The sequence below is a fragment of the Protomyctophum bolini genome (assembly GCF_963924005.1).
Source record: "Protomyctophum bolini genome assembly, chromosome: 7".
Taxonomy (NCBI): Eukaryota; Metazoa; Chordata; class Actinopteri; order Myctophiformes; family Myctophidae; genus Protomyctophum; species Protomyctophum bolini.
Window position 1 is genome coordinate 43,112,095 of NC_137868.1, and position 12,651 is coordinate 43,124,745.

At 44.4% G+C, this 12,651-nt stretch overlaps 1 protein-coding gene across 2 annotated transcripts in view; it reads right to left on the bottom strand.

Annotated features, from left to right (window-relative positions):
• Positions 1-11,919, bottom strand: part of ntd5 (ntl-dependent gene 5) — a 34,782-nt gene extending 22,863 nt beyond the window's left edge. The window contains exons 1-3 of one of the 2 annotated variants that reach the window (XM_080769179.1): positions 11,788-11,919; positions 4,646-4,792; positions 2,963-3,154 (exon numbers count right to left, since the gene is read on the bottom strand). In XM_080769179.1, coding sequence (XP_080625305.1) covers positions 2,963-3,154; positions 4,646-4,792; positions 11,788-11,860 — 412 coding nt within the window. In that variant the 5' untranslated portion in view covers positions 11,861-11,919. The remainder of the gene's footprint in view (positions 1-2,962; positions 3,155-4,645; positions 4,793-11,787) is intronic. The other variant, XM_080769180.1, reaches the window with a different exon arrangement.
• Positions 11,920-12,651: the final 732 nt, after the last annotated feature.

Consider the following 12,651-nt stretch of genomic DNA (forward strand, 5'->3'; position numbering starts at 1 on the left):
ACAAAAATCCTTAAAGAATTTAAAGTTTGCATAATATAGGCTTCTACTGTTTATGTGAATAATTGATATAGCTTTCCATCGGGTTTGATGTTGTGATTATTATGGTTCCATAGTGTAATATATATTTGCACGTGTGATCAATGTTTGTTAAAGAAATTAATGTCCGGGTCAATATTTAGCTCCACGTCAATTACGCTGTGATCACTGTAATCCCCTGCGTTAAAACCCATTTTTGGTGTTAGCATTACGTTATGCTTTAGCTATTGAAAAATAGCAGATCTACAAGCTCTACGAGCTTGTAGGTCTGCTTTTTCTTTTTTTAATCGAAGAACGACTGACATAGAAACATAGCTTTTTCAGGAAACTGTCAGGATGTAGAAGACATTTTTAGAATCTGATCTCAGGTCAGAATGGATTACGTTAAATGTGATCATATATAGTCCATTATCCTCTGAGTTATGGCTGCTGTCACCTCACCTGCAGATCTATTATTGTGTGTCACGGTGTGTCGTTACCTCGAGTCCAACCGTGTCTCAGTCCGATATACAGTATACACAGTATGGTTTGAGAACAATGGTTCTCAAACCGCATACTGTATGACACACACGTGCTTGCTTATATGGTTGTCCGTCGTATCCAATGATGACAATTCCATCTCTATTTCTTGTGAGTGCTCATGTGTCTACTGTATGTAGTCCAGTTCGTGATCCACGCGATCCACACGGGAAGAGCATTGAACTGGGGGTGTGCAGGGTGTGGTTCACACACACACACACACACACACACACACACACACACACACGTGCAGATACACATGCGGGGCCTGCACATGTGTGTCAACAATTGACAAGAGTGTCAATTGTTTCAAACATATATTTTCCCGTGCAAGGTATATACCTGCCTGTCACATGTGGACTTACAGTATAGATAGATAGATAGACACACTGGACTGACTCCTCCAGACCAACTCAGCTGTTACGAGTTACAAATCTTTGTCACGTTATTCACAGTCTCCGTCACAATGGTTCTTTGAACTTCTAAATGTCAAGGTCTGCCCTTAACACTCACACACTCTCTCAACACTCACACACTCTCTCACACACACACGCACACACACACACACACACACACACACACACACACACACACACACACACACACACACACACACACACACACACACACACACACACACACACACACACACACACACACACACACACACACACACAACAACCATTTATCTTGTGGAGGACAATGGTGCTCAAAATGTCTATTTCTCGAATTCTAATATAAGCCCTACTTGTCGAGACATTTGGACCTCCATTATAGTGTTACAAGCACGCACGCGCGCGCGCACACACACACACACACACACACACACACACACACACACACACACAGCTGATGCTTCAGTTGCCATGGCGATGGAGGAGAATGCATGTGTCCCAGCTGTGCAACGTGACGACTGACACGCGCTCGCACACACACACGCACACACACACACACACGCGCACGCACGCACGCGCACGCACGCACACACACACATTTGCGTACTGTACATGCTGACAGTTTGCTATACTTTACCATCACACCATATACTCTCTCACGTGCACTCTCACATGCACACACTTGTCTGACCTGTGTGTTGTTGTGTCTGTGTACATGTACTGTATACATTACAGCAGATATAGGCAACAACGTACACTCAGGGTAGAGCGAGCTATATAGCTACATCTCTCTCTCTCTCTCTCTCTCTCTCTATCCCCCCCCCCCCCCCCCCCCCCCCGCCCTCTCTCTCTCTCTCCCTCGCTCGCTCGCTCGCTCTCCAACTCAGACCCTTAGGTGTCCTTGAGGAGTTACAAACTCAGAGTTAAATTGATATGTCACAGTGTAGATACAAGTAACATTAAGGGATTAAATTGAGATCCTTGAAAATGTAACTCTTTGAGAAGGACTGCTCTAAGTGAGTGACATAGTTATGGGCAACCAAATGGACTCTTATCTACAGGTCTGTAACTATGAGAGCAATCAGGGAACTCAATTGGTTAAAAAACAAATCACACCCATGTGAAATGAGGGGCACTCTCATCCATAATCTCATTGCGGCCAATCACAGTTTGCGTCACCTTTTCGTCTTCAATGTTTGTGTTTACACAAACGCTCAAAACTGGCCATTCATTTGTCAATGGCATTTAATGTTTGTGTTGGAACAATGTTTGTGTTTACTGTTTACACACACATGTACCCTCAAAGCTGGACATAGGAGGGGCTGTAGCGCCCCTCAAAAAGAAAAACAAATCTCCTTTGTGTGTCGACTCTGGAGGCACCACCTCCTTTTTTGTGTAAAAAGTCAGGAACTCGGTTTGGCTCCTCCCCTTTCTTAGTTTACTTCTTAGTTTATTCCTATACTAACAACAGCATGGCGTGTTTTTGGGGCAGTGGTGCTAACGAGACAAAATAGACCAGGTGTGGGGGACACTTTGACGATGGAGAGGGCCACTATATTTCCACACTTACTCCCTATAAGGCCATATATTACTGTCATAGCAAAAGTAGCCTATTTTTGCTATTTTTGCTATATTCAAATTGAAATCTTGAATTTTTGCTATTTTTTTAATTGGAATCCTGAAAAGAAACATTTTTATGTCATTTCAAATGCGTTTAATTATACTCGTGTCGAGCATTGAGCTATACTAATTTAGACTGAAGTAATTAAAGCGTGTCGTGTATGTTTGCATGTTGTGGAATTGTAACGGCTGAAACCAATATTATAATCAGCATTCCAAAATGAATCTAAAGGGCCACATTAAGTGAAGGTATGGGGGCCTCATGTGGCCCCAGTACGTGGGCCGCCAGTCGCCCATGTATGAAATAGACCCTTATACGGGGTCCATATAGTATGGTTCCTTTTGAGTCGCGCGGCGGGGGGGCGTGTCCGCAGCCGCGTTAATTAGCCCACCTGTGCAAATAGGCTCGTCGCCGCTCCACTGCCGGTCGCCCTGGCAGCGGCGGATGGTGGCGTCCAGGCCGCTGGGCAGCAGGAAGCCCGGGTCACAGCGCACCTCCAGCAGAGCAGAGAAGGAGTGCGTGGGAGACAGGAGGCTGGACGAGGAGTTAGCACCGGAGGCCAGAGGCCACGGGCACGTACGGCCTGCAGGAGAGAGAGAGAGGAGGGGAGGAGAGGAGAGGAGAGGAGAGGAGAGGAGAGGAGAGGAGAGGAGAGGAGAGGAGAGGAGAGGAGAGGAGAGGAGAGGAGAGGAGAGGAGAGGAGAGGAGAGGAGAGGAGAGGAGAGGAGAGGAGAGGAGAGGAGGGGTAAGATGTGAGCCATGACAATGTGTTGTTCTCTCGGCGTGTTCCTTTTTGCACTGCAGCAGCACAGTTAGAATGATTAGCATCAAGACCATTTAACAGGCCACTAATGAGCTCGTATATAAGCTGTATAGCTGACTGCAGCTGCAGGCCTGAATGTCCTCGCATGCCACCACACGCATGAAGCCAGCGCTGCATGGGCTAGCCTCTGCCTGGCACAGCCTGCCTGGCACAGCCACAGACAGACAGACAGACAGGGGAGAAATACACTGTTTTGTACAGACCCAGAAAAACTTGTGTAATGATGGAGAGTGCACAGATGAGGCCATGCTGCAGCAATTTACACACTTAATAACACACTCTGGCACAATACAATCCTCAGTGTTAAATGGACTCTGACATTGTAAAAATGGACCTTTGGTCCATTTGGGTCGATTTTTTACACTGTCAGAGTCCATTTAACACAGGGGATTTTACTATGCACATGCACACCACAGACCACACACACACACACACACACCGACATTTTAGGAGTGTAATTTTTGAAATGGCACTTTTGCCACCCTTTTTAACCCTAAACCTCAAGTCTGCAAGTTTAATTTGCATGCCCTGTCACGCACCCTCAAAAAAGGCGATCTGCAAGCTTCACTACGCATCACTGCGGCGTTCATTGTGAGCTTGTAGATCAGCTATAGGTTAGGGTTATGAACCCTAAGTCTGCAAGTTTTGCCCTGCCAATCACCTGCCATGCACCCAAAACAGCAGATCTACAAGCTCTCAATGCATTGCATCACAACGCATTGTGAGACTGCCAGATCGGCCACTTTCAAATGGCCGAAATATATATATAGGTTTGAAGTGATAAGTGTGTTTTGTAATAGTATAATCAAAAGCGACAAAGTAACAAGTAACTAAAGTTTATAGATAGTTGTAGCGGAGTAAAAAGGTACAATATTTTCCTCGGAGATGCAGTCGAGTAAAAGTAAAAGTATTGAAATGTAAACACTTCACTGAAGTGAAAACTGAAAATACGGTACCTCGAAATTGTGCTTATAGGTACAGTACTTTAGTAAATGTCAAATGTAGGCTACTTAGCTGCTTGACACCACTGACACACTAACACACTCAACACACATGTGCAACACACACGTGCTATATGTTTGAGTGCATTTTGTGGAGGAGGATATCATGTGTCCTACATGTTAACACTATCTTATGTTCTCATATTCCTCATATTCCCCACACACACACACACACACACACACACACACACACACACACACACACACACACACACACACACACACACACACAGAGAGAGAGAGAACCTACCAGGGGCTACACAGCTGAGCCCACACTGGCCGTCACAGAGACACTGGCGTTTGTTCCCACAGTCCTTGTCTGTCTTACAGGGTCGAGGACAGGTCCTCTTCCTCTCGTCCCCAAGCAGCCTCTCGGGACAGGCCTCCGTTGTGCCTGCTAACGTACACGCGCGCGCACACACACACACACACACACACACACACACACACACACACACACACACACACACACACACACACTTTAACTTCTTTATTTGGGTCAACATTTATAAAATGCATTACAAAAGGGCCCCAAACATTGATCAGTTTGCTTCCCTTCCGACGTCGTCCAAACTTGAAATAACACGTGTCTCGGTGAATCATGAATCCAAACGAGTTCATATAATCTACAGAATTGAAAAACACACACGCACGCACGCACACGGACCTGTTCGCATCCATCATCATATAGGACATACACCCGTATGTTATCAACACGGGAAAGACTTATGGGCACTATGGGAAGCACCTTCTCCTCCAAATAGAGCCACTCACTGCCTGATACAGCAGAGAATACAGCCGAGATACAGCAGAGATTCATATAGATACAGTGTATAGATACAGCGGACTGAGAAGAGATTGAGCAGAATTTTTGCAAAGCTGCTTTGCCTTCACACTTGGACCTCATCATCATCATCATCATCATCACACGTTTTCTGGAATTGCACTTTATTTACTTGGCTTGGTTCCACTAACACAAACCCCTTGTAAAAATGTGACCATGCTGAGAGCCGTTGTTGTGCGTGTGTGCGCGCGAGCGCACGTGTGTGTGCATGTGCATGGCGTGCGTGTGTGCGTGTGTGTGCGTGCGTGCGTGCCAGTTCAAAGTGGGTGGCCCACTGACGGGGGCAAACATTAGCCACCCACAGACGGTGAGACGGATGGGCCTTGTTAGTACTTACGTGGGAGATTTTAACGACTCTCTGCTGTTTGCAAACAAGCCCTTTTGGTTCGGTTAGAGAAGCTAGAGCCGCACATCTCGCACTCTGCGCGAGCAGAGAGGTTAAACGCGCTGCGTTTGTTGAAAAGAAAAGGATAAACAAACAAGACTTATATACCGAAGGAAAATATTTCATTTAACCACATTAACTCCTATAGCATAATTATGTCATAATAGGAAAAACATTTGGAAAGAAAATGGCTTTGTACAAAAAAAGAACATGTCCACGGGGCTTATTGCAACGTGTTCTTGCGGAGCTGCTGTTTTCGAAACATTCTTTTTTTTCTTCCCCATGCATTCAGAATGCTTTAATTACAGAACATAATAAATGCTATTGTACATCATAAAAAAATAAAGTTTGCTGCTTCAAATGTTCAAATTTGTTCATACCAAAAATGCACAACCAGGAATACATCAGGCGTAGCTCTAGTTCTAGCTGTTTTCGAAACACTTGATGTAATGGGGAAAAAGGAGGGCAGCCTCTGTAGACATTTTTAAAGCTCAGCTCAAGACCCAAGAACCAACATTGCTTTTAATTGATCTTTTACTTTTTTATTTTTGTTATTCATGTCCTCACTGTATTGCATTACTGCTTGTTTTTAATGTTGTTGCCTTGCTTTTCTTTTATTCTCCATTTTTCTGTAAAGCACTTTGAGCTGCATTTCATGTCATGAAAGGTGCTATACAAATAAAGTTTTATTATTATTATTATTTAAGTATACAGACCCCTGCAGGACTCCGGCCCACATATATAGCATGAGGTTTAAATCAGTGGTTCTCAACCAGGTGATTCCAGGTGGTCCCCCAGTTAAATGATGGTAACCACCTGGACCCTTAGATAGATCTTTAACTCTCGAGAGCGTAGAATGAATGGTTTCATTTCACGCGCTCAACAGTTAAATTATTGTTAAACATCTGCATGACTCAATTTACAAGAAGTCTACACAAATACTGTAGTAAGTAAGTTGTTATTTTGTTCCAACGTTTGCCTGTTGTCTCTCCTATGGTATCAACGTCAAAACAGCACGGATTGGACAAAATCCGTGTCCATTGACAACAAAATATCCTAAATCTTCTTGGGCCTGCAGAGAATCTAAATGTCACTGAATGGTGGTCCGAGGCTCAAATGCCGAAATAAATAGTGGACTTTGATATGAAAACGGTTGAATTAAAACCACTGGTTTAAATGGTTACGTTCTAAGCCCAATATAGGAGCCTGTTGGAGAAGTCAGGGTGAAACATTCTAATTGCAGGGTGCCACAGGGAGGTGTTCCAAGCAGTTGTGTTATAACCCTGCATTGTGCCAGTTTGTTTTTATTCCTCAGTACTCTGGCGGTAGGCTACATGCATTGTTTTTATTCCTCAGTACTCTGGCGGTAGGCTACATGCATTATTTTTATTCCTCAGTACTCTGGCGGTAGGCTACATGCATTGTTTTTATTCCTCAGTACTCTGGTGGTAGGCTACATGCATTCTTTTTATTCCTCAGTACTCTGGCGGTAGGCTACATGCATTGTTTTTATTTCTCAGTACTCTGACGGTAGGCTACATGCATTGTTTTTATTCCTCAGTACTCTGGCGGTAGGCTACATGCATTGTGTTTATTTCTCAGACAGTACTCTGGCGGTAGATTACATGCATTGTTTTTATTCCTCAGTACTCTGGCGGTAGGCTACATGCATTGTTTATATGTCTCAGTACTCTGGTGGTAGGCTACATGCATTGTTTTTATTCCTCTGTACTCTGGTGGTAGGCTACATGCATTGTTTTTATTTCACAGTACTCTGGCGGTAGGCTACATGCATTGTTTTTATTCCTCAGTACTCTGGTGGTAGGCTACATGCATTGTTTTTATTCGTCAGTACTCTGGCAGTAGATTACATGCATTGTGTTTATTTCTCAGTACTCTGGCGGTAGGCTACATGCATTGTTTTTATTCCTCAGTACTCTGGCGGTAGACTACATGCATTGTTTTTATTCCTCAGAACTCTGGTGGTAGGCTACATGCATTGTTTTTATTCCTCAGTACTCTGGCGGTAGGCTACATGCATTGTTTTTATTCCTCAGTACTCTGGCGGTAGGCTACATGCATTGTTTTTATTCCTCAGTACTCTGGTGGTAGGCTACATGCATTGTGTTTATTCCTCAGTACTCTGGTGGTAGGCTACATGCATTGTGTTTATTTCTCAGTACTCTGGTGGTAGGCTACATGCATTGTTTTTATTCCTCAGTACTCTGGCGGTAGGCTACATGCATTGTTTTTATTCCTCAGTACTCTGGCGGTAGGCTACATGCATTGTTTTTATTCCTCAGTACTCTGGCGGTAGGCTACATGCATTGTGTTTATTTCTCAGTACTCTGGCGGTAGGCTACATGCATTGTTTTTATTCCTCAGTACTCTGGCGGTAGGCTACATGCATTGTTTTTATTCCTCAGTACTCTGGCGGTAGGCTACATGCATTGTGTTTATTTCTCAGACAGTACTCTGGCGGTAGGCTACATGCATTGTTTTTATTCCTCAGTACTCTGGCGGTAGGCTACATGCATTGCACAGTCCCCTCATGCTTTGGAAGCATCTCATTTTGCCGCCTCCCTCTCCCTCCTTTAGGAGTTGGCAAAATCCTCTGCGATAAGCTCAAGAACATGCTGAATACCCATTTAATTAAACGTTTTGTTTGCCAAGGCTCTCTTGTGTATCGCTTAACTATCTTTGTTAACCATTTTGTTCATGTGCCTTGTGTTTCATGTTCTCTGCTTTTTTTTTTAAATATGTTTCCTCTTGTAAAACACTTTGGTACAACTCCCCGAGGAGCACGAGTAAACTTTGACTTGATTTAAACATAAACGGAACATTACTCTCGCGTCAATTTGTATATACAACAACACGCAGGTCTGCATATGCGTTCCATCAGATACAACACTTAAGCGGTTTGTATACTATATGTACGCTGCCTGGTCGGTCACGCCCCTCAATGTACAGCGATTTCGGGGAAACGGGAGAGGCGAGAGGAAAGGGGAGTCGGGAGAGGGAAAGGGGAGACAGAAAGGGGTCCCCCCCCCCCCCCGTTTAAAAACATGTGCAACAGAATCATTTTGACACAGGCACGTGCGTCGGGCTTCCAACGCCCATGTACACATGTGCACTAATATACAGTACTACATATTGGTGGGAGAAAAGTACTCACATGTTGTACTTAACCCATTCTGACCGGGAACCCATTCTGGTGTTAGCATCATGTTATGCTTTAGCTATTGAAAAATAGCAGATCTACAAGCTCGTAGCGCGCCACCGAGTGGCGCGCTACGAGCTTGTAGGTCTGCTATTTTTGAAAAATCAAAGAACGACTGACATTTTTCAAATCTGATCTCAGGTCAGAATGGGTTCATCAGACCAGTGTGTGTCCAGTGGAAACCTCGTATATGAATCTGATCTCAGGTCAGAATGGGTTAAGTATCAACGCTGTAATGTAGAAATACTCCTGGAATTCAAAGTTATAAGAGTACAAAAGTATTGGCATCAAAATGCACTTAAAGTACCAAAAGTGCAGAATGTCCCATTTCACAAATGTATAAAAAAATCTTTTGGAAAATAGCAGATCTACAAGCTCACAATGCGTCTCATCGCGCCGCATTGTGAGCTTGCACGTCGGCTCTTTTCAATTGGCCCGAAATGTATATAAGGTTGAAGACGTTAAATGGATGTATGGCGTTTGTAATAGTATAATCAAAATCTACAAATTAACTAGTAACTAAAGTCTTCAAATAAATGGAGTAGAATAGTGGAGTAAAAGTATATTCAGATCCGAGATGTAAAGGAGGAGTAGACGTAAAAGTATTGGAAATTAAATTGCTGTCAGCTGTTTACAGTGAGCTAACAATCAAGGCTACAATTCCGTGCCAAAACGTAAGACAAGCAAAGCATCTGTGTCATGTTAGATTTGAACCAAAAAGTATTACGTTATACTCATAGCTAACTAATTTAGAATACATTTGTATAATCCATTCCATTTGTGGCTCAGGAGGTAGAGCAGGTCGGGTCCCTGGGTCGGCGGTTCGAATCCCGGCTCCTCTTATAGATTTTGTGACCTAAATAATATATTAGAAGCTTTTTTTATCAAGAATTGATCAATGTCACCATGGTCCACATACTGTACACTAGTGTACAGTACAGTGCACTGTACAACCTAGTGTCTATCTGTGCATGCCACTGCGAAGTGTCCTTAAGGGGCAAGACACTGAACCCTACAGTGCCTCCAATGAGTTGGTCGGTGTGAGCTTGCCAGTCGCCACCATTGGTGTGTGAATGTGGGGAAGTGAGGACGCTGGCGTCGACTGTTCGCTGCTTCACCTCCCAGTGTATGCATGAATGTACCATTGTAAAGCGCTTTGAGCACTTGGAAAAAGCGCTATAAAAATGGAATTCATTATTTTCATTATAATTGGCCTCAGGTCTTAATGGGTTAAGATGATATCACAGGTCTGCAGCATGGAAACGCCTCTTTACAAATCCCATAGTTTTTTTCTAGTGTTTTATATTTTGTGATGATATTGACTTTAGTAGCTATTTTTCATGCCGTGTTTATGAATTGAACACATACAGGTAGGACCGGAATGGAAACAAGACGGCTACTGCGTTTACATTTCTGTCAACAATACAGTATCCAATCCATCAATCAATCAATCAATCAATCAAACTGGGACGTTGACAGCTGTGTCAACGGGATGGAGCTCGTACATTTTTATTGATATCGATCACCTTATCGATCAGGCTCATCGAGCCGGGTTCTTATCGAGCCCACTATTGAGCATTTTCTATTATTTTGTGGAAAGACGGGAGACAATAAATTCTGAACAGAACCAGTGTCTTTTACTAGGGCCTTCAACTATACAGTACTGTTCAGACAGAAGGCAATTGACCTTTTTTTACCAATAAAATAATATTAAAGAAACTGTTAACTGGTTAATATATGTACCGCCACTTTAAAAGCGTAATTGTGTTTACCCGGACAGCGCTGGTTGGCATTTGTTTCTTCATCGCCTCTTGTCTTGATTGTTTAAACATGACCGGGCCGCTATGCTCAATAACAAGCTTGATAAGCCCAAAGCTTATCGATAACGGGTACTCAATAAGCTGCTTATCGGAATTTTCCGGGTATCGGCTATCGAGCTCCATCCCTAGTCGTCACGCACAGCTGCCAACAACACGCCCCTAACTAGTGCTAGTACTGTACTGTACTTCAGACGGTGGAGTGGCTATAGAGCAGCGGTTCCCAAACGTCTTAAGTCATAATACGGGTATGTAAATAATGCTATAGTCTTTCCTCCCTAAGATACAGTTTATGTCACGGAAGGAAAACTTCAAGTTAACTTAATTCCTGACCGTTTGAGCCACTTGAATGCAGCAGCCCTATTCTGGGAGGAACGTTCACCAAAAGAAATCAGCAGATCTACAAGCGCACAGAGATCAGCAGATCAGATTTTCGGTGAAGAGAGTTGGTGTAGATTAGAATGTAGATTGAATGAGAAACTCACCAAGTCCAGCAATTAACTCAGGTCTGTTTTTTACTAAGTCTAGACTATAGGGTCTAATAAATCGTTAGACTTTGAAGTGATAAATCCCAAATATTATTTGGCATTCTGAAGCACCCCTGGACACTCACCTGTATGTCGGGGACAAGAGTGTCAATTGTTTAAAAACATATATTTTCCTGGTGCCTGCAAGGTATACCTGCCTGTCACAGTGGACTTCTTAGATACACACTGGACTGACTCCAGACCAACTCAGCTGTTACGAGTTACAAATCAACTTTATCACATTATTCACAGTCTCCGTCACAATGGTTCTCAAACTTCTGAATGCCAAGGTCTGCTCTTAACATGCACACGCACACACACACACACGCACGCGCGCACACACACACACCCACACACACACACACACACACACACACACACACACACACACACACACACACACACACACACACACACACACACACACATCACTTGCAGGGGTGTGTCAGGTCGGCTAAAAACTCTAATGTCTAAAAGTCTGCACAATGTGAACCAACGGTGAATGTGAGGCTCCATGATCCAGACCCTGCGTGCATGCGTGTGTGTGTGCACGTGCGTGCGTGTCTGTGTGTGTGTGTGTGTGACACTGTGGAACCCACCTGCAGTCTGCGGGGTCACGGTCCCAGCCAGAGCGCTCAGCGCTGCCACCAACAGAAGAACAGCGTAGTCCATCCTTTTCTCCTTCCAGCCCGGCCTCAGTAGACGTTATGAGGCGAGGCAGCCACACACGCAGCGTTTTTGAGGAAGGAAGGGGGGGGAGGTGGGGGGGTGGGGGACAAAGGGTGGGATGAAAGAGGAAGGGGAGAGGACAAGAGAGGAGGAGAAGGAGGAATGGGGGAAGGGGAGGGGGGGGGGGGGGTTGAGGAGGACGAGCGAGAGAGAGAGAGAGAGAGAGAGAGAGAGAGAGAGAGCACACATCTGGTTCGTGTTGAGAAGGAGAACATTTGGTAAAATTCCATTGTAAGGGACCTTTCACCCATTTCTGTTTAGACAGCAGATGAAGAGGGGGTGACACACACGCGCATGCACGCACGCGCATGCACGCACGCACGCGCCCACGCACACTCTCGCACTCTCGCACTCTCGCACACACGCACACGCACACACACACACACACACACACACACACACACACACACACACGCAACAAACAATGAAAAAGGCCAGGGCAATCAGCTAAGTAAACTGACGGTACATCTTGGCCTGTTGTTGGTGAAAGTCAAGACACAGACACACACTCGTGGAAATACACACACACACACACGCCACACACACATGCAGTGCACGCACACACACACACACACACACACACACACACACACACACACACACACACACACACACACACACACACACACACACACACACAAACACACAAACACACATGCACCCACCCACACACACACACACACAAACAAACTAATAAACCTGTTCTTTTTGATATATGCTAGTTTACTGTGCAG